Source organism: Cervus elaphus, chromosome 21 (assembly GCF_910594005.1).
Source record: "Cervus elaphus chromosome 21, mCerEla1.1, whole genome shotgun sequence".
Lineage (NCBI taxonomy): Eukaryota > Metazoa > Chordata > Mammalia > Artiodactyla > Cervidae > Cervus > Cervus elaphus.
Window position 1 is genome coordinate 76,559,934 of NC_057835.1, and position 23,278 is coordinate 76,583,211.

General features: G+C 39.8%; 1 protein-coding gene across 1 annotated transcript in view; it reads left to right on the forward strand.

Moving 5' to 3' along the window:
- Nucleotides 1-23,278, forward strand: part of CNGB3 (cyclic nucleotide gated channel subunit beta 3) — a 174,501-nt gene that overhangs the window by 17,606 nt on the left and 133,617 nt on the right. The window contains exon 3 of the mRNA XM_043880041.1: nt 2,851-2,977. Coding sequence (XP_043735976.1) covers nt 2,851-2,977 — 127 coding nt within the window. The remainder of the gene's footprint in view (nt 1-2,850; nt 2,978-23,278) is intronic.

Sequence of the window (23,278 nt, forward strand, 5' to 3'; positions counted from 1 at the left end):
AAAGACACCCACACTGACTATGGTTGATGGAGATCCTTTTGTTTTCAGTTCTCAGGGGTATTTTCTTTTTTAGTTGTTCTGCTTTGAATCCAAGAATGGAAAATAACTGGTTTCTCATCTTCATCAATAAGCTATGATTGAGGATTTATTTTATAATTGGAATGCTTATCCACAAAGCAAATTAGGCTATAATTAATTTCTAAATAGTCCAGATTCGTCATTAGAAGCATCATTTTAGAAGGGCTTCATAATGTCTAGAGGAGACCTGGTAAGATGCAAAGATTTGCCTACTTAGTTTAATCCAAATGTTGTGGAATTAACAAAAGTTCTTTATTAGAAAATAACTGTTGCAAAATGATCGGTCATGTAATTGGTACTAGCAGGAATGTAACACAGCAAAAATACATATGCTATGGATTGAATTAGCAATGGAAGAGGAGGAAGAGGATAGCAGAACTTATACCCATGTGCCTCTATAAGAAGTAGTCACTAAAAGTCTCCTAAGGAATATTCTGGTTTACAGATTCTGCCTCTTCTATATTCAGGAGGGTTTTTTCTGAATTCTTTTACTCATTTTTCATGCTCTACTTCAATCCTAATATTCTTTGGGAGACAGGTGTTCCTAGAAATTCATTTGTGCACAAAATAGCTCATAGCCCTTTTTTGGTCCAGACTCCTTTGATGAACTCACATTAACCCTAGATCCTCTCCATGGAAAAAAAAAATGCATACACAACATATAGTCTCAAGAGTTCCAGTCCAGGAATGTACTGGACATCCACAGCCAGAGGTTAAGAACTCTGCTTTAAAATATCATACAGTGATTGCCCCCAATATTTGTAGATACAGGAAAAAGAGTTGGCCATCACTTTCTTAGGTAGCAATACATGACACAGTGTCAAAGATCTGGAAAATGATTGTGGGAGGTGGATAAAAAGAAATAGAAAGATATGAATTGAGCCAAATATATAAGGAAAATTCTTCTCTCTTATTTCTATCTCAAGTTTCTTAATACAAAATGACATAGGGAAAGTGTGTGTTTCTTATCTTCCAGCCAAAATTACTTTAATTCCAAAACAAAGTTAAATAAATAGATGCAAAATGAAAAAAATCATCTTGGAAAATCCAGGAGTTTGTTGTAAACTGTGTTAGTCACTCAGTCATGTCTGACTCTTTATGATCCTGTGGACTATAACTCACTAGGATCCTCTGTCCATGGAATTCTCCAGGCAAGAATACTGGGGTGGATTGCTATTCCCTTCTCCAGGGGGAGACCTAGGAATCAAATCCTGGTCTGGCCACATCGTAGGCAGATTTTTTACTGAGTCACCAGATAATTTTTTTTTAATTTGTCAACAAAGGTGCGTCTAGTCAAGGCTATGGTTTTTCCAGTGGTCATGTATGAATGTGAGAGTTGGACTATAAAGAAAGCTGAGTGCCGAAGAATTGATGATTTTGAACTGTGGTGTTGGAGAAGACTCTTGAGAGTCTCATGGACTGCAAGGAGATCCAACCCGTCCATCCTAAAGGAGATCAGTCCTGGGTGTTCCTTGGAAGGACTGATGCTAAAGCTGAAACTCCAATACTTTGGCCACCTGATGCGAAGAGCTGACTCAATGGAAAAGACCCTGATGCTGGGAAAGATTGAGGGCAGGAGAAGGGGATGACAGAGGATGAGATAGTTGGATGGCATCACTGACTCGATGGACATGGGTTTGGGTAGACTCCAGGAGTTGGTGATGGACAGGGAGGCCTGGTGTGCTGCGGTTCATGGGGTCACAGAGAGTCGGATATGACTGAGCGATTGGACTGAACTGAATGACTTGACTTTATTCTTGAAACATGTTCCTGAAAAGCTTAGTATATTGAAAACTTTTAGATGGGTCATAGCAATTTTGATATTAAAGGACTTGTATGGTGAAAACTTTTGTAAAGTAAGTGATCATCTCCTGATTTATCAGTTTTGCAAGCCCAAATTTTCAATACTATGTTGGCTTAAGTTTTTAAAATTATAATGTACTATCATGAAATAAGAATCATTATTTGGGCTTTGATTTCAATTTCCTAAACATAGTACATCCAATTAAAAATAAATTAGAAACTGTGAATAATGAATTAAATTGTATTCATTGTATTTCTTTGCTCCCTCTATATTTTCTTTTTATATTAAGCAATTTACTTTCATTAAAGTCTTCTCTAAAATTCAAATATTTACCCATGAATTGATTATTCTCTGGATAAAGTACAATTTAAACTATATTAATTGTAAATTGTATTTGTAGGTTTGAATGAAAAAATAAAAATGAATCTAATACATATTAGCTTGCATTGCTTCTTCAGAAAAGAGGTTATAGCTAAAATGATCAAATCAAAAACCATTTTTATCAAAAAACAAAATTAGAATGCAAAATTCTAAATACCAAAGACATCCTTTCTGCCTATTTTATTTTTCTGAATTTTTGATGAATCAATTTCAGCCATAAATTATGAATAGAGAACTGAAAATGCCTTTTGAATGTTAATAATTTATAATATTAATCCTTATTAATCTCAGCTTTGCTAATATCAAAAAGAAATTATACCATGTGAAATTTTTGTTGCATAATGCACCACATTTAAGTGTATTTTTATTTTTATTTTTTTTTAAGTGTATTTTTAATCAGTCTGAAGGTTCTGCATGTTACTAACGTCTCCTGAATAAGATCCTACTTTCTTCAGAGGAATCTGAGAGGAGGTGTTCTGGAGAAAACCATCCTTAAAAAAAAACACACACGCATCACCTGCTGTCCAATACAGCTGGATTAAGAGTGGCATATATACTTATATTTATATGCTGTTTCTTTTCCACAGATAAAGTCTCTGAGAAAAATACACATGAAAATAAGACCACAAACCCTGACTCTCAAAATCCAGCAGCGTCAACTGGAGCAAAAGCAGAGCAGAAGGCAGTGGGGACGGGGAAAGACGACCTGGGCAGGTAAGAGCTCAATAAAACACCTAACTCTGCACTCTGAAATTCAAACAGCCAGTCCTCACGGGCACGACTGAGCGACTTTCCCACTTTCCCATTCCTCGCTTTAGCTGAGCACAGGCTGGGAGAACTACAGGAGTCACACCCGGGGCCCCGGGCCAGAGCTCCAGGCTGGCTTCTGTCTGTCCAGCTCACGGCTCCTTACAGCCCACCACGGCCGCGAACCAGGATCTTTAGGCAGCAGTCTGGCCATAGTCCATAGCACACCAACAAAAACATTGTAGTCACATGTCTGAGTCATTAACATCATCTTGACAACAGCCTACATATTTACAAGGCTTGAATTTTTTTTAAAGGACTTGAAGAGAATGTATGATTCTTCTCTGAATTCACAAAGCAATAGCTTTCAATTCTGCAAACATTTTATTGTTCCAGAAGGTTATTATTTCCTTTCATCTGCTAAAGAAAGTGTGATATGATAACCAAGAATAATTACAGAAAGAGATCATCTTTATGCCACTAAAGGAATACAGTTATATAAATGCTTCCCACAAAATTACTGGAAATTTCACAAAGGAAATGGCAATTTCCACGTGAATCAGCGAATCCACAATAAAATCCAATTTGAAGCTCCTTCACTTGGCCACCACTTGGCATGTTATTATGTGTCTGCTGATCCAATTTGAATTGCTTGACTATAGTCAATATAATTGAAATAAGCATACCCTTCTTATTTAAGAGGCAAGAAGAGCTGTCATTTATAAAAAAAAAAAGTTAAAAGTACCTTTGCTTCTCCTCCTCCCCCTATTCCCATTCCTCTCTCAACAACTCTACTGTGAGCTGCCAATAGGTGTTACCATGATAATCTGGGACCCAGCGTATTAGGCTGAACAACAGGCATCAGAAAGACTGCATTTTCAATAAGCGTAGATTTGACTGTATAAGAAAATAAATTCAAGCTTACTCTACCACACATACAAAAAATAGTTTGACGAAAATTAGACATGACATTTTATTTAGGCAAAGAGAAGATACTTAAACTCTGAAGTAAATATTAGACTCTCAAAACTGGGATAAATATTTATATTGTATCTGTAACGGTTGGTGTTTACGGATGATTTACAGTCCTTTTGATGAGTCACTCTTGTCTTTACTGCAAAGACAAGCAGCCAAGGCACAAAGAGGTTAATTAGTTTGCCTCCAGTTGTAGGGTCAGCTCCGCCAAGATCAGACGGTGAAAGAGTCAGATCCCGGAGTGGAACTCTCGCTGCCTCCCACCAGTACACTCGCTGTTAATCAACAGCTTAACTTGATGAACTGATCTCTCTTTCTAGCATTTATTCTAATATATTTTATTTTTTGTAATAACCAGGATGATAGGTAGTTTTTCAAAGGACTGAAGTGGAAGCCATAACTAACATTTTTAGGGATGCATTCTTCTTCACCTATAGTACTTTCAGTTTTCTGAAATATGCAAATGCAGACATTTCAGTTACCCAGAAAATGGGTCATGTCTTAAACACACAAAACTCCCTGACATGGCCTGGTCTATTTCCCATCTGCGTTTACTCGTCTGCCCCAGACCGTAGCTCCTTCCCCTTCTTCCTTTCTCTCTGCTCCAGTCACACCAGGCCCATTTCAGACTCTTGTACTCATGAACTGATTATTCTCTGGAATGTTGGATTATTCTTTTTGCAATGTGGGCTTTCCAGGTGACTCATACTGTGAAGAATTTACCTGCAATGCCAAAGACCTGTGTTCAATCCCCGGGTCGGGAAGATCCCCTGGAGAAGGGAAGGGCCACCCACTCCAGTCTTCTTGCCTGGAGAATCCATGGGCAGAGGCCCTGGCGGGCTACAGCCCACGGGGTCACAAGGAGTCGGACACGACTGAGTGACCAACACTTTCACTTTCACTTTCACTTTCACTTTCACTTTGCAATATAGGCAGCAAAATCTCTTCAGAATTACTGACAAGCTGAGTAGCCCATGTTAGTTTAAAGCTCTGGCTTTATAGCCAGCCACACTTTTCCTCAGGATTGAGGGAGAACCAGTGACCTTGAAGGAGCAGCTTAAAAGGGTCACTGGACATTCCAGTGTCACTTTTGACTAATATGATCAGAAATCCTAATTTTAAATCCCGTGGAGGACTTACCAAAGCCTTCCTCTTTTGATTTCATGGGTATCAGTGGTACCACATCCTGAAGCCTAGAGAGCAGAGGTTTTACCAGAAAATGTCAGTGGTAAAATACATTTCTATTAAAAGTATTATTTCACAATATTCTCAATGAGTAAAAATGATTTTGATATCTTCAGTTATCAAAAATCAGCAACTTTAAACCTGGGCAAGGTCAGGTTTTAAAAAGCTCCTTCTCCTTGAAAAACATTAAGGATTTGATTGATTGCAGGTGCTAAATATAGAAGCTGTGTGAATGACATTCTTACCGTAACTTTTTGAACTTAAAAAAGTTAGATTATTAATAAATAAAACTTAAAGTCAGGTTTTTTATTCTAAGTGCATCTACTTTATCCTCTGACCTAAGCCATGGGTTGAATAGGAATTATGTGTCTAAGCTGATCGATTAGTATTAGGGAGAATGCTTGTTGTAGATTTTTCTGTCTCTGTATGTGAAATGCACTGTGATATTATTGATTATGGCTTTAGTTTCTGTCACACTTAGCAAAAGATATGCCAGAGGTAGATAACAAGAGAACCAACAGGATATAGAAATAAATATATTTTTAACAACATGATTGTCGTTCATGCCCATTCAGTCATGCCCATCTCTTTGTGACCGAATGGATTGCAGCATGCCAGGCTTCCCTGTCCTTCACCATCTCCTGGAGCTTGCTCAAACTCATGTCCACTGAGTCAGTGATGCCATTCAATCATCTCATTCTCTGTCATCCCCTTCTCCTCCTGCCTTCAATCTTTCCCAGCATCAGGGTCTTTTCCAGTGAGTCAGTTCTTCGCATCAGGAGGCCAAAGTATTGGAGTTTCAGCTTAGTATCAATCCTTCCAATGTATATTCAGGTTTGATTTCCTTTAACACTGATAGGTTTGATCTCCTTGCAGTCCAAGGGACACTGAAGAATCTTTTCCAACATAACAGTTAAAAAGCATTAGTTCTTCAATGCTCAGCCTTCTTTATAGTCCAACTCTCACATCCATACATGACTACTGGAAAAATCATAGCTTTGACTAGACAGATCTTTGTTGGCAAAATAATGCCTCTGCTTTTGAATATGCTGTCCAGTTTTGTCATAGCTTTTCTTCCAAGGAGCAAGTATCTTTTAATCTCATGGCTGCAGTCACCATCTGCAGTGATTTTGGAGTCAAAGAAAAGAAAGTCAGTCATTGTTTCACCATCTATTTGTCATGAAGTAATGGGAACAGATGCCATGATCTTAGTTTTCTGAATGTTGAGTTTTAAGCCAACTTTTTCACTCTCCTCTTTCACCTTCATCAAAAAGCTCTTTAGTTCCTCTTTGCTTTCTGCCATAAGGGTGGTGTCATCTGCATATCTGAGGTTATTAATATTTCCTCCGGCAATCTTGATTCCAGCTTGTGCTTAAACCAGCCCAGAATTTTGCATGATGTAATCTGCATATAAGTTAAATAAGCAGGGTGACAATATCCAGCCTTGATGTACTCCTTTCCCAATTTGGGAACCAGTCTGTTGTTCCTTGTCCAGTTCTAACTGTTGCTTCTTGACCTGCATACAGGTTTCACAGGAAGAAGTTAAGGTGGTCTAGTATTACCATCTCTTTAAGAATTTTCCAGTTTGTTGTGATCCACACAGTCAAAGGCTTTAGTGTAGTCAATGAAGCAGAAGTAGATGTTTTTCTGGCATTCTCTTGCTATTGTCTATGATCCAATCGATGCTGGCAATTTGATCTCTGGTTCCTCTGCCCTTTCTAAATTCAGCTTGTACATCTGGAAGTTCATGCTCACATACTGTTGAAGCTTTACATGGAGAATTTTGAGCATTACTTTGCTAGCGTGTGAAATGAGTGCAATAGTGTGGTAGTTTGAACATTCTTTAGCATTGCCCTTTTTTGGGATTAGAATGAAAACAGACTTTTTTAAGTCCTGTGTATAAACAACAAGACTATACGTATATAGAGATTTATTATAAGGAATTGTCTCCCATGATAATGGAAGCTGGGAAGTCCCAACATCACCAGTCAGTGAGCTAGAGACCCAGGAAAGCCAATGATAAAGTTCAGGTCTAAATCTGAAAGTCTCAGAATTGAGGGTACAATTCCAGTAGGAAAGCTGGCAAGCTCAAGACCCCAGAAGGCACAGAGTCTGAATGCAGGAAGAGCTCCTGTCCCTGCCAGGAGGAGTCCCTTTCACTCATAGGAGGGTCAGCCTGTTTGTTCTGCTCATGCAGGCCCTCAGCTGATTGGACACACAGCTGTGTACTCTGTGTGTGGCTGTGAGGGTGCTTTGAAAGACTTTAACATTTGATTATGTAGACTAAGTAAAGCAGATTGCCCTCTCTAATGTAAGAGGCCCTCATCAGATCAGCTGAGGGCCTGCATGAGTAGGACAAAACAGCTCACCCTCCAATGAATGAGAGGGCCTCCTCCTGGCAGGGACACTAGCTCTTCCTGCCTTCAGATTCCGTGCCTTCTGGGGTCTTGAGCTTGCCAGCTTTCAAACTGGAATTATACCATCAATCTTGAGACTTTCAGATTTAGACCTGAACTAGGTCATTGGTTCTCCTGGGTCTCTAGGTGGTCCTAGTGGTAAAGGACCCACCTCCCAATGCAGGAGAAGTAAGAGGTGCAGATTCGATCCCTGGGTTGGGAAGATCCTCTGGAGGAGAACTTCCCTGCTGGCTCAGACGGTAAAGCATCTGCCTACAATGCCGGAGACCCAGGGTCCAATCCCTGGGTCAGGAAGATCTCCTGGATAAGGAAATGGCAACCCACCCCAGTATTCCTGCCTGGAAAATCCCATGGATGGAGGAACTTGGTAGGCTACAGTCCACGGGGTTGCAAAGAGTCAGACACGATGGAGCAACTTTACTTTCTTTCTTTTCTGGAGGAGGGCTTGGCAATCCACTCCAGTATTCTTGCCTGGAGAATCTCATGGACAGAGGAGCCTGATGGGCTATGGTCCATAGGATTGCAAAGACTGTCATGACCTGGCATGTATGCACAAATACTTGTGGCCCAATCTAGTTGACACATAGTATTAACTATCACACCATCTCCACTATTCACATAAAGCAATTGAAACTGTACAAGTCCTTGTTTTTCTGATGCTAAAATGCAGTCTTTTCTCACCATTTCACAGCCCTCTCTTTACCTGCAATGGACGGAATGTTTGTGCTCCTTCAAAATTCATGTGCTCAAACTCTAACCCCCAATGTGATAGTATTAGAAGATTGGGTCTTTAGGAGGTGGACTCCATCATAAATGAAATTCTTGCCCTTATAAAGAGGCCCTTGAGAGCCCTCTTGTCCTCTTTCCACCATGAGAGAATACAAGAATGCTATAAAAGACGAGAGCTCTCACCAGGACCCATCTATGCTGGCACAGTGATCTCAGACTTCCAACCTCCAGAAATGGGAGAAATTTCGGTTATTTATATGCTGCCAGTCCGTTGTATTTGTTATAGCAATCTAAACTGAGTCAGACATCACCCAACTCTTTAACTTACAGCCTCAGTCTGCTTAGGCATATACAACAAAGACCTTCTTCATTATGTCACAGAAGACAAATTCTAATGTTAACTATTTACAAAGTTAGGCCACCTGTTTAAAAAATATTCTCTTTTCTCAAATATTGTTTTGTAAGGATAGAAGAGTATGATTATATACCAAAGCCAAACTGACATATCATTTGTGTCTATTGACTCTTTATACAAACACGAAAAGGTGAGTTATTATAATAATAATATTATTATTATTATAAAGGTGTGAATTCATAAAATAAAATCACTTTTGTGATCCTGTGATTTTTTTTCATCCAACTCCCAATAAGTTTCTGAATACAGCCTAAAATTAATTTTCTAGCCACAGTAATAATACTTATCTCAGATACATGTCAGCCCAGGAGGAGATTTCTTTTCAAGATAGCCAAGAATTAATTACATGTCTACCTTTCTGACTGGAATCCATTTGTGGTAAACTACTTTATTTATTTTTATATTTATTATTTTTTATGTCATTTCAGAATTTTTGAAAACTGTTTAGCCAAGGGGAAAATGTTCTTTGCAAATATTCCCAGAAAAAAAGCAACCAACTCATTATCTTGTCAGATGAATCATTTAGCTTCTAAAAGACATGGGGTTCACCCCTGGAAAGTCCCATTGAAACCATTTGTCCATTACTGAGAAAAACAGCCTGTTTCTGGCATTCCATCTTATTTTTTACTATAAAAAAGTGTGTTTTGATGGACGCTAATGAATAGCAAGCAAAAGAAGATGTGTTTTGCCTGGAAATGTCAAATAGCTATGTCTGAAAAGGAGACAAAGTTGAATGCCTGGTAGGTTAAGTGGTTAAATGATGAACAAGCAAGTGAGTGAAAAGTTCAATGCCCATGACTGGGGTGCACTGCAAAACTGACTTTTACAGTCTGGTGTATGTCTTTTCATCACCACTGCTACACAGGATGCCAAGAAGGAAGATTATTTCTTTGAATAGTCTTCTTTGTTCATAATAGCAATCAGTCTCTATTTGGGTGGTTTTCAAATAGGCAGTACTTCACAGCAGGAACAATGAGAACAGAATAGAATTCAGAGTCTTATCAGCACTCATAAACACTGATGTTTATTGTCTTGTAGCTAGAAAAGGCAAGAATCACTGCCAGAAAGATGCTTAAAAATTCATATGTGACTTTATAGTTGAAGTAGAAAAGGAATGTCAGCTATCAAGTTTACAAAATAAAATACAATTGATACTGTAAAAATTTATAAGATTGTAGAAATCATAAAATCAGCTACCCATTTGCTAATTTTATGAGATGAATAGTAAAGAATGATGCACTATTACACTTAGCCCCAATTAAAATTTGCCTCTACAGTAAGCAATAGTTTTATAATTAGGCATTGCAAAGAGTTTTAACAACAGATTGGCAATTCATATTAATAATGATTGCTAACTATATATCTAGCAATATGGAAGATTAAATATTTATATTAATAGAAAGCTCTTTGGGGAGAATGTAATTAAACCTACTAGGTAAATGCAAAACCTACATTTGAAAGCATTCCCAAGCTAGTGAAAAATAAATTTTTCTGATAGAAAGTTTTAGAAACTGGGTGTTTGCCTTGAGGATTTTTCAAAATTCTACAACCTAGATCTGAGTTGAAATATATCACTAGTGAAATAAAACCTGGGATTAAACTGGATGCAAAAACAGATTGGAAATTATTTCATAAGACTAGAATTCCACCAGGTAACCCACTGAAGGGTAAACAATTTCTCAGAGACAAAAAGCTTGAGTAATACTTGGTCTTGTCCTGATTTTGTGTGGGAAAAATGGAAGAAATTTAAAATTGGGGAGGGAGGCAGGGGATGGGAAAGAAAAGAGGAAAGAACAGGGGAGGAGATGAAAGGGAAAGGAAGTAAAGGAAAAGGGAGAAAAAATCATTAGCCATAAGTCAATATTCATATAGGCCTGGAACCAGGATTCTTATACTATCTGTATCTTAAAAAAAAATTTGAAGCTAAAAAATATTTAAAATAATTAAGTTTGAAAGCCCAGATATCTTCAAAAAACCAACAAAATTTGGAAGACAGTAAACCTTAAAACCACATCTCAACATATCCCTGTTGATAAAAGTCCAATTTTAGTCCAATTTAGTCAAAAATTACTAAACATGTGGGGAAATAAATAACTATGAGCAACACTGCAGAAGCAACAAACTGCAGAATCAGACTCTTGAAAACCTACAGAGGATGAAATTATCCAAAATAGTATATTGTATAAAATAAGTATGCTATATATATATTAAAAGAAAGAAAAAAGAAGATTGAAAATAAGAAACATCAAACAAGAATTTATCAGAACTGACACGGTATTTTTGCAAATTAACTGAGAAAAACATCTAGAAACAAAAAACATAACCTCTAAAATTAGAAAGTTAGTGAGCTAGACCACAGATTAGAGCGTTGAAGAGCTAGCAAAGTGGATGGCAAATCTGAAGAAATCACCCAAACCTCCACCAGAAAGAACAAGGATAGAAGCTATGAGAGACAGATTAAAATTAGGAAGTACAGAGGCAAGTATGAAAAGATATTAAATGCATATAATCCTAATTCCAGGAAAAGATAATAAATACAATGGTGGAAAATAAATATTCAAAGAGATAGTCAAAGAATTTTTATTCCAATCCCAAAGAAAGGCAATGCCAGAGAATGTTCAAATTACCATACAATTGCACTCATTTCACATTCCAACCATTTGATGCTCAACATCATTCAAGCTAGGCTTCAGTATACATGAACCAAGAACTTCCAGATGTACAAGCTGGATTTAGAAAAGGCAGAGGAACCAGAGATCAAATTGCCAATATCTGCTGGATCACAGGAAAAAACAAGGGAATTCCAAAAAAAAATCTACCTCTGCTTCACTGCCTATGCTAGCTTTTGACTGTATCAGTTCAGCTCAGTTCATTCGCTCAATCGTGTCCGACTCTTTGCGACCCCATGAACCACAGCACGCCAGGCCCCCCTGTCCATCACCAACTCCCAGAGTTCAGCCAAACTCATGTTCATCAGGTCGGTGATGCCATCCAGCCATCTCATCCTCTGTTGTCCCCTTCTCCTCCTGCCCCCAATCCCTCCCAGCATCAGGGTCTTTTCCAATGAGTCAGCTCTTCACATCAGGTGGCCAAAGTACTGGAGTTTCAGCTTCAGCATCAGTCCTTCCAATGAACACCCAGGACTGATTTCCTTTAGGATGGACTGGCTGGATCTCCTTGCAGTCCAAGGGACTCTCAAAAGTCTTCTCCAACACCACAGTTCAAAAGCATAAATTCTTCAGCACTCAGCTTTCTTTATAGTCCAACTCTCACATCCTTTGACTGTATGGATCACAACAAACATGGAAAATTCTTAAAGATATGGAAATACCAGACCACCTTACCTGTCTCCTGAGAAACCTATATGTGGGACAATAAACAACAGCTAGAACTGGATATGGAAGTGACTAGTTCCAAATTGGTAATGAGTACAAGGCTGTATATTGTCACCCTGCTTATTTAACTTATATGCAGAGTGGAGTGGAGTGGAAATCACTCAGCTGTGTGCAACTCTTTGCGACCACATGGACTGCAGCCTGTCAGGCTCCTCTATACATGAGATCCTCCAAGCAGGAATACTGGAGTGGGTTGCCATACCCTTTTCCAGGGGATCTTCCCAACCCAGAAATCAAATCCCAGTCTCCTGCATTGCAGGCAGATTCTTTACTGTCTGAGCCATCAGGGAAGTCAGAATGTACATGCAGAGTACATCATGTGAAAGGCCATGCTGGATGACTCATGAGCTACAATCAAGATTCCCAGGAGGAATATCAACAATCTCAGATATGCGGATGATACCACTTTAATGGTAGAAAGTGAGGAGGAACTAAAGAGCCTCTTGATGAAGGTGAAAGAGAAAAGTGGAAAAGCTGGCTTAAAACTCAGCTTTCAAAAAGCAATGATTACAGCATCTGGTCCCATCACTTCACAGCAAATAGATGCGGAAAAAGTGGAAGCAGTTACAGATTTTATCTTTTGGCCTTCAAAGTCACTGTGGATGGTGACTGCAGCTATGAAATTACAGGATACTTGCTCCCTTGGAAGAAAAGCTATAACAAACCTAGACAGCTTATTAAAAAGCAGAGACATCACTTTGCCAACAAAGATCTATATAGTCAAAGCTATCGTTTTTCCAGTGGTCAGGTACAGGTGTGAGAGTTGGACTATAAAGAAGGCTGAGCACTGAAGAACTGATGCTTTTGAACTGTGGTGTTGGAGAAGACTCTTGAGAGTCCCTTGGACAGCAAGGAGATCAAACCAGTCCATCCTAAAGGAAATCAACCCTGAATATTCATTGGAAGGACTGATACTGTAGCTGAAGCTTCAGTACTTTGACCACCTGATGCCAACAGCTGATTCATTTGAAAAGACTCTGATGCTAGGGAAGATTGAAGGCAGGAGGAGAAGGGGGTTACAGAAGATGAGATGGTTGGATGACATCACTGACTCAAAGAACATGAGACTGAGCAAACTCAGAGAGATAGTGAAGGACAGGGAAGCCTGGCATGCTGCAGTTCATGGGGTCACAAAGAATCAGACACAACTTAAAGACTGAACAGCAATAAACCCTAAATATAGTCTAGTACAACTGAAAAATACAAAAGACAAAAAAAAAAGATATTTTAATTAAAAAAATACAGGCCACATAAAATAGGAAAAATAAACTAATATCTGACTTCTTAACTGTAACAGTGGAAACTATAGACAGTAGAATAGCATTATCATGATTCTAAAAGCAATAATCTGGAGTTGTCTACCTGGTGAAATTGTTATTCAAAAATGAGCATAAAACTGAGATACTTTCAGTGAAGCAAAAAGAAGAGAGCTTAGAAATGTTTTAATGTATACTTTAGGGGGAGAAAAAAAAACTATCTGAGGAGGAAATACTCACACTGGGGTAGTCTGGGATCAGACAAGAAAAAGAATTTATTGTAAAAATTTCAATAAAAACACAAAGTATTTATTTAATTAATAAATAGTTAATTTAAAATTAATTTATTATACTTAATTCTACATCATTATTCTAAATGTTATCCAAAGAATTCTGCAGTTTAAGAATTGTTATAAGAGGTAGGAGAGCTGCTTGTGAGTTCAGGGGTGGAAATTGCAATCCAGAAATTAGAAAAGTGCAGAAATTAGCTGCTAAAGCCACAGCTGCCCCTTAATTTCAAAGCTGGAGGCTGGCAGTAGAATATAGATTCTGAAGAAGGCTTAAGAAGATCTGCTGATTCTGAGGAAATATGCTCTGGTCTTCTGCCAGATGACAACTTCCTTTTAACTTTCAAATTGCCTGCAAAAGTCTTTCATTGGTGGAATTTAAATCAGAACCCTCCTGGCAAGGGAGTCTTAAAAATAAGGTTCCCAGGCCTTCAGACACCACAATAACACGGAAGAGTGTATAAGGAACAGAAATGCTACTGATCACAAATAGACAATTCAGCACAGAGATTCAAGAAGAAATGAGTGCAAAGAACGGCGAACATATGCACGAACAGAAACAAACTCTGACACCATGAAACAATTGTGAGAGTGAAAGCGTTAGTCGCTCAGCCGTGTTCAACTCTTTACGACCCCAAGGACTGTAGCCCACCAGGCTCCTCTGTCCATGGGATTCTCCAGGCAAGAATACCGGAGTGGGTTGCCATGCCCTTCTCCAGGGGGTCTTCCCGACCCAGGGATCGAACCTGGGTCTCCTGCACTTAGGCTGATTCTTTACCATCTGAGCCACCAGATTATAATTATAACAATGTCTAAACTGAAGGTAAAGAACGAGATGGAACTAAACTCTTCCCTCTGCAGTAAGGTGAGTACACACAAAGAATTAAGAATTCGATCAATTTTAGAACTTCTTAATGAAACACATGTTAAAATATATTTGAAAAACACTAATTTAATTAAAACATACACTAATCCTATATGATTTTAATATTATAAGATGATAGACAAGAGACAGAGAGAACAGTGAGTAATTACATCAATTACAGATGAAATTGATGGTTCCAGCTCCTTGATGGTTGAGTTTAAAATATGACTTTTTGTTTATTAATATTTTTTTAAAAATTCATTAGGTATATAGTATATTTGAACAACACAACTGACAAATTAAACAAAAAAGAAACTTAGAGAACCCTTATATCCAGTAACTGAAGGATAAACGGTTAATTCAAGCTTAAATAGAACATTACAAAAATTCACAATATACTGCCGAGGTACACTTTAAAATCTCCCAGGAGCTCTTTAAAAATACAAATATCTGTGTGCTACTCCCAATGATACTGATTTTACTGGTCTTGGGTGGGTCTTTAACATGTCTAAAAACTTTCTCAGGTAATTCCATGATCCATACAGGGCAAAGAACCATTTCACTAGGAGTGACCATTTCTCAAGTCAAGACTTAATGTGAGACTTAATCGATTTTAAAGATTTCACATTGAATATATTTCTAACTACTATGCAGTAAAGTTAGAAGTTAATTTTTAAGAAACTAAAATTTTGAAAAAATGTCACATAATAAAGGAAATTTAGAACACACTTTTAAGTGGCCCTTGGATCAACAAATAAATCATGAGTGAAACTAGAAAATATGTAGAAAGGAATAACAATGAAAATATTGCACACCAAACTTATAGAATAATGAAGATACTATCCCCAATGGATCAGCTGGTAAAGAATCAACCTTCAGTGCAGGAGACACAGGGGACACAAGTTCCATCCCTGGGTCAGGAAGACCCCCTGGAGAAGGAAATGGAAACCTACTCCAGTATTCTTGCCTGAAAAATCCCATGGAGAGAGGAGCTTGGAGGACTATAGTCCAAAGGATCACAAAGAGTTGAATATAACTGAGCAACTCACACATACACACTCCAGAAGTTGTTATTTAGTTGCTAAATCATGTCCAACTATTTTATGACCACCAGGCTCCCCTGTCTATGGTATTATCCTGGCAAGACTAGTGGAGTGGGTTGCCATTTCCTTCTCCAGTAGATCTTCCAACATCTGTTTGGCAGGTGAATTTGTTACCACAGAGCCACCATGTAATTAACTAACATAGAGTAAAACCATTATGTCATGTAATCCCAGAAGTAAAACAATAATTCTGACACTCAATATGGGGCAATTTAAAACTCCAGCTTGACCTCAAATAAATTAATTATTAGTATATATATATATATATATGTAATATAATATCCATATATTATGTATAGGAGAAGGCAATGGCAACCCACTCCAGTGTTCTTGCCTGGAGACTCCCAGGGATGGAGGAGCCTGGTAGGTTGCCGTCTATGGGGTCACACAGAGCCGAACACGACTGAAGTGACTTAGCAGCAGCAGCATATTATGTATACATTATTCATATCAACATTCAGAAAACTAAGATCATGGCATCCGGTCCAATCACTTCATGGCAACTAGATGGGGAAACAATGGAAACAGTGAGAAACTTTATTTGGGGGAGCTCCAAAATCACTGCAGATGGTGACTGCAGCAATGAAATTAAAAGACGCTTGCTCCTTGAAAGAAAAGCCCTGACCAACCTAGATAGCATGTTAAAAAGCAGAGACATTACTTTGCCAACAAAGGTCAGTCTAGTCAAAGCTATGGTTTTTCCAGTAGTCATGTATGGATGTGAGAGTTGGACTATAAAGAAAGCTGAGCACCAAAGAATTGATGCTTTTGAACTGTGGTGTTGGAGAAGACTCTTGAGAGTTCCTTGGACTGAAAGGAGATGCAACCAGTCCATCCTAAAGGAAATCAGTCCTGAATATTCATTGGAAGGACTGATGCTGAAGCTGAAACTCCAATCCTTTGGCCATCTGATGTGAAGAACTGACTCACTTGAAAAGACCCTGATGCTGGGAAAGATTGAGGGCAAGAGGAGAAGGGGATAACTGGGGATGAGGTGGTTGGATGGCATCACTGACTTGACGGACATGAGTGTGAGTAAACTCCAGGAGTTGGTGATGGACAGGGAGGCCTGGCGTGCTGCAGTCCATGGGGTGCAAGTCCATGGGGTCACAAAGAGTCGGACACGACTGAGCGACTGAACTGAACTGATTCATATACATATAATAAATGTGTATGTGTGTACTCAGTCACTTCAGTCATGTCCAACTCTTTGCAACCCTATGGACTGTAGCCCACTAGGCTTCTCTGTCCATGGGATTCTCCAGGCAAGAATACTGAAGTGGGTTGCCATTTCCTTCTCCAAACAAATGTGTATATTTGGTGACATATTACCTGCTAGAGTCTACATCTGTGCTTTCTACTCTTAAAAGTCATTAATACTGCTGCCAGAAATTAGATGCGGCATGTGAAGATGAAACAGACCAGTATCAGAAACAGCAAGAGCAATGTCCTGGTAGGCAGCCAGACTTGAGTCAGCACACAAAAGACAAATTTAAGAACATGCGTAGTCGTCTTGAGAGAGATACAAGGCTACAGATGTGGTTTGTGGTCCTATTTAAATCACTTCAGTCTTTATCATGGATTAATATCACTCATTATCAGGCAAATCAGCTGCCTGTTGCCACAGAAAACCAGAGCAGACAGAACTTGTGTCTATCTTCTCTTTTTATTTTCCTTAGAACAAAGGAAATTAGACAAATTTTGTAATAATTTTTTTCACCAAAATTATGATTTAGGAAAAAAATGAGTCTTCTTACCTAGTACAGTGAAGGAAAACATAGAATAATTAATGGATTGATTGAAAGTTTTTAAAAATTATGCAAGTAGACAAATTGAGATTACTACAAGGCAGGAGAATATACCCATGAATAAAGCAGAGAATATGGAAACAAAAGAGTGAGCAGGATGGTAAGAGACAAGAGGAGGGGACACGGAAGTGAACTTGAGTGTGCCCAACTGCTCTTCCTCTCCACAAAGAGACAATCAAGCTGAGCGCTGCCATATGGAAAAGTGAGGCCAGTGTTGTGAATATCATCTGACTTTTTCAAAAAAAGCCCAAAATGAATACTACCAAAATAAATTGAAATTCTTTTCAACTACAGGCCAAACAAAACACAGCTACCATCTCTGCGTTAAAAAGGTAGGCAAGTTCTAAACAAGCTCACTGTTAAAAAATATAATTCCACTATAAAGTTAGAAATGTGGTCCACAGGGAAAACATTCATTAATGCTGTTCCCAATGTGAAGCACATATAGAAGACAGAATCAAGATGGTAAGAACATTTTGTGGCTTATAATTAATAAATTTGTGTGTTTCCTTTCTGTGTTCTTTTGCTATTTTTAGGACTTGGATTTATATTGTAGTATTTTTAGATATTGTATTTTAGATATTTCAGATATCCTTTGTCTGACATTATTTAATAAGCAGTCTTCCATGTGAATAGCAAGTTTTTGTAGCCAAATGCATTCTCTTTAATGCATTTGTAATAGTCCAAATGTGCATCAATAGCAAGAGTCTAGAAAAAAGGTTTTGTTGATTTATTTGAAAGTTCATTGACTGATGAAAGTTGGAAGAGCTGGTAAAAACAGGTAAAATGGAAGCTCCCTATTGTGAGAGAGTAACTAGATGACTCATTGAGTTTTTTAAAATCTTTATCACCTTGGGAAGAAGAAAATGATGGATCTGCCATGGACAGACATCAGTAGGAGACAAGAAAATGCTGAGACCAAGGACCAGATATGGGGAAGGGAGTGCCTCTCTACCTGCTAACAGCAGCAGACAAAAGAGGGGAATGACCTGAGAAAGAAAAAAACAGAGATTTCCACCTAGTGAGGGACAATTTCAGTCATGGGGAACAGAAAGACTGGCCCAGTGACTTGCAGCATGTAGATTCTCAAAAAGCAGCAAAGATGCTATATAGATAAGCTGAGGGAGCAACCCCATAAGCAACCTAAAAGATAAGCAAGTTAGCCTGTGGGGGTCGGGATGGGAAACAGAGGCTATCAGAGATACCTATACTTTTTCCTACCTTTTTGAGCAAGGAAGGGACTTGCATGTTTCAGCAAGTCAGCAAAGGTAAGCGAAATCACTTAGCTGTTAGAGCGGGGCAGTTATCAGAGGGGTTGACGATTTTATATCAGATGTTTAGCCCAGGGTCTGGCACCTAACTCCATGCAGAGGAGGGCAGGCTACAGTCCAGGGGATCGCAAAGAGTCGGACATGACTGAGCGACTAACACTTTCACAGGCACTTAAAGATAATTGCTTTGGGAATAAGACATCATGTATTTATTCTACTCCAAGTAGATTTCCAGAAATCTAAATCTAAAAAAAAAAAGAAAGAAAGAAAGTGAAAGTGTTAGTTGCTCAGTCGTATCTGACTCTTTGTGACCCCGTGAACTGTACCTTTGTCCATGGAATTCTCCAGGCCTGGAGTGGGTAGCCATTCCCTTCTCCAGGGGATCTTCCTGGCCTAGGGATCAAACCTGGGTCTCCTGCAATGCAGGCAGATTCCGTACCATCTGAGCCACCAGGGAAGCCCAGAAATCACAAAGTGAACCATGTGTGAGCGTGCTAAGTCGCTTCAGTCATGTCCCACTCTTTGCCACCCTATGGACCATAACCCGCCAGGCTCCTCCGTCCATGGGATTCTCCAGGCAAGAATACTGGAGGGAGTTGCCGTGCCCTCCTCCAGGGGATCTTCCCGACCCAGGGATTGAACCTGTGTCTCTTACCCATCTGCATTGGCAGGTGGGTTCTTTACCACTAGCGCCACCTGGGAAGCCCAAAATGAACCATAAGACATATATTTTTAAAGATTCTGATGGAAATTTTATCAATACATATAATTTAAGGCTTAAATACTGTTGTCATTTTAAGTATAGGAATCTTTTCAACTATGGCTATTTTCACCAGTCATGATCTATCCCAACAGTTTTTCTTTTATGCAGCAGGTAATGTTTTCATTTATTGTTACTGCCTTCCAGCATACCATTGTATCTGGTCAATTTGTTAGGTAATGTGGTAAGACAAATCTGAAAGCTTAAATCTCTAATAATCTTACACCAATAAAAGTGTGCTAGGGTTAGTAGTTCAGTCATGTCTAGCTCTTTGCAACCCCATGGACCGTAGCCCGCCAGGCTCCTCTGTCCATGGATTTCTCCAGGCAAGAATCCTGGAGTGGGTAGCCATTCCCTTCTCCAGGGATCTTCCCAACCCAGGGATCGAACCTGGGTCTCCTGCATCACAGGCAGATTCTTTACCATCTGAGCTACCAGAGAAGCCCATGCCAATAAACGTTCACCCTATTTCTGTTGAGATAAGAGATAGTCTCTCAACCAGTTTGTGCACCAACCACCGGCTAGGTAAATCACTTCCACCTAGCCTGCTGGTTCATTTCATCCTAAGTGTCCACATGCAATTGTTCACCAGAGGTCTTATCTGGGCATCCAGCGTACAACAAGAGGCCTGTCTGAGCCCAGCCAAGCCCTGGCCATGCAAGACATTGACAGACAGTAGAGAAACAGCCGTACAAAAAGGAAAAAGCAGCAAAGGGACAAGTCAACAACACAGGAGCAATCAGGAGAGATGTTCCACACGCATCCACCATCCAGTGTGACACACGTCTAGGTCTGGACCCTTTGAATCAGTCTTTGCTCCTATTACAGTGGATGGGCTGAGCACACCAGGTTTCAGGGAGGCTCCTCAGGAGGGCTCACCCCCCTCACTACTCAGGACACCCCTCTGGTAGCGTTCCATTTCTCTCCTGCAACATCTAACCTCTCCCTCCCCGTTGGGTCACTTCTGTACATTTCTAAGCATATAATCATGTTGCAGCATTTCTCACATTTAAACAACAGCAACGGAACGCCTCCTTTAATTCCCAATGAGCATCAGCTACTGTCCTATTTGTCTGCTCCTCTTTAAAGTAAATCTCCTCAAACCAATTACTGGTATTCACTTTTTCTACTTCCCAGCCTCTCATGTCTTCCTGAATCTGTTTCAACCAGGATTTTATTCCTTCATTCCACCAAGGTTTTTTCCCCTACTTTTAGGGATGTTTTTACTGGTTTTGTCCACTTTTGTCAGTCAAGAATGTCCCCTATGCTCCGGGAGCCAATGGGCAGAATCACTTTTGTTCCTTTCCGCTCAGCAGCAGCAGCCCAGGGTTGACCTCTCACTTGTCCTTGAAACACTCTCTTCATCCCAGATGCCTCACTCTGACTGATGCCCGACCTCCTTGGACATTCTCACCGCTGTTCATTGGTGATTAGGGTCTCCCTAAACTTGGAAGGCCCCAAGCGTGATCTGCAGACCCCTCCTCTGCCCTTGCTAAATTCTTTGAGTGCATGATCTGGTTCTATGGTTTTAACCCACATTGATACCCTGATGAGTCCCGAATTTGTATCTCCAATCTGTCTCTCTCCCTGAGACCTGGGTTTCACATACCAATTGCCTACTTAATATCCCCACTGTCATGTCTATTAGACATGTCCAAAACCAACTCTTAACTTCGCTGTCTTCCTGCAGATCTTCTCCTCTTACAGTCTCTTCCCCTTCTTGGTGCAAGACACCTTCATTCTTCCCTTTGCTCAAGCCAAAAAATCACCCTATTTTTTCTCTTATAAAGTCCAGCCAAGGCAGTAACAAATTCTGTTGGCTATTCCTTTGAGACCTGGTCAGAATCTTGCCACATCTCGGCATCTCACATGTAGCTGTTGCAATATCAGCCTAACCATCACCTGGCTCGCACGGTTCGTCCCTGTAATCTATGCTCAACAGAAAGCCTGACCGATTGAGTTAAATGCAAGTCACCCCTTTCTCCTCCAGACTCTCCAGTGGCTTCTCGCTTCATTCAGAGTGAAAGCTGCAGTGCTCACGATGGCCCAGAGGGCCCTGCATTCCCCTCTCCCCCAGCCTCACCCCTGCTTCTCTGCCCTTAGCCCCCAGCACGTTCACTCCCTCACTCTGACCCAGACATCCTGCAACAGGCTTCCCTCACATCTCCACACAGATTCCCCCCTCAATGTCACCTCATCCATTGGAGGGACCTTCCTGACCACCTAATAGGAAATAGCAGTTCCTTTCACTTCTCCCATGCCCTTACCCTGATTTCTTTTTCTCTGTAGCATTTATCATCACCTCACATAGTCTATACTTTTTAAATGTCTATATTGTCAGTCTCTCCCTAGTGGATGGTGATTGCAGCCATGAAATTAAAAGATTCTTACTCCTTGGAAGGAAAGTTATGACCAACCTAGATAGCATATTAAAAAGCTGAATTACTTTGTCAACAAAGGTCCGTCTAGTCAAGGCTATGGTTTTTCCAGTGGTCATGTATAGATGTGAGAGTTGGACTATAAAGAAAGCTGAGTGCCAAAGAATTGATGCCTTTGAACTGTGGTGTTGGAGAAGACTTTTGAGAGTCCCTTGGACTGCAAGGAGATCCAACCAGTCCATCCTAGAGGAGATCAGTCCTGGGTGTTCATTGGAAGGACTGGTGCTGAAGCTGAAACTCCAATACTTTGGCCACCTGATGCGAAGAGCTGACTCATTGGAAAAGACCCTGATGCTGGGAAAGATTGAGGGCAGGAGGAGAAGGGGATGACAGAGGTTGAGATGGCTGGATGGCATCACCAACTCAATGGACGTGGATTTGAGTAAACTCCAGAAATTGGTGATAAACAGGGAGGCCTGGCATGCTGCGGTTCATGGGGTCACAAAGAGTCGGACACGACGGAGCGACTGAACTGAACTGAACTGAACTGAACTCCCTACTAGAAAGTAAAACATCTGAGGGAAGGATTTCATTATGCTTATTTCTATATTCCTGTATTCCCAATGTCCAGAAGACTCCTGGCATATAGTAGGCTTAGAATAAACCAATGAATGACTAATTGAATGATTGAATGACATCCCCAAATTATATAATTCTGGAGGGATAATAATGTTTTCCCCATATTTACTTCATTCTGAAATTTAAACCATTGCCAAGTTAATTTCTCTTAAGCAACTGTACATATTCCTCCATTAATACATTTGATCAAGCTCCATGTCTGATTTCACAACATTTTTATCACAAAATACCACCAAGTCTTTTCCAATGGCTCAGAGCAAATTCACAGTTTAATGTGCTTTTAAGCCATTTGGGGTCAAAAACAAAATTGGACTCATGCTTTAACTGATTCCACAAGTATAAGCAGGAGTTATGCATTTGATTTCCTCTCTACAATTGTTGGTTTTAACTACAATCATTATAATGACTCATGTGACTCAGATTTGGAGAAAGCACTGTAATCAGGAGGTGACTGCTTTCGATATTCACCTCCAGAGTCTAAGACATGAGTTAAGACTGCAGTGAAAGGAAAACAGTGGTTACAGTCTGGACTTCAGCGAGAGTACCAAGCGATCAGATAGAGGAGGTTTCCTTCTCAGGGCAAAGCGAACCGGAGAAAAGCGTGGCGGGCACATGCAAGGGTTCTCGAGGCTGTTGCACTTTTCCCCACTTGGAGCTCGACGTGGTGCTTTCCCCACACTAATGAGCAATGCATTTACTCACATGTTTTTAAAATTAGAATCAGAGGGTATTTTTTAAAGTAATGAATGTTTTGCTTAAACCGTACCAACATGTGTTTTGAAAGG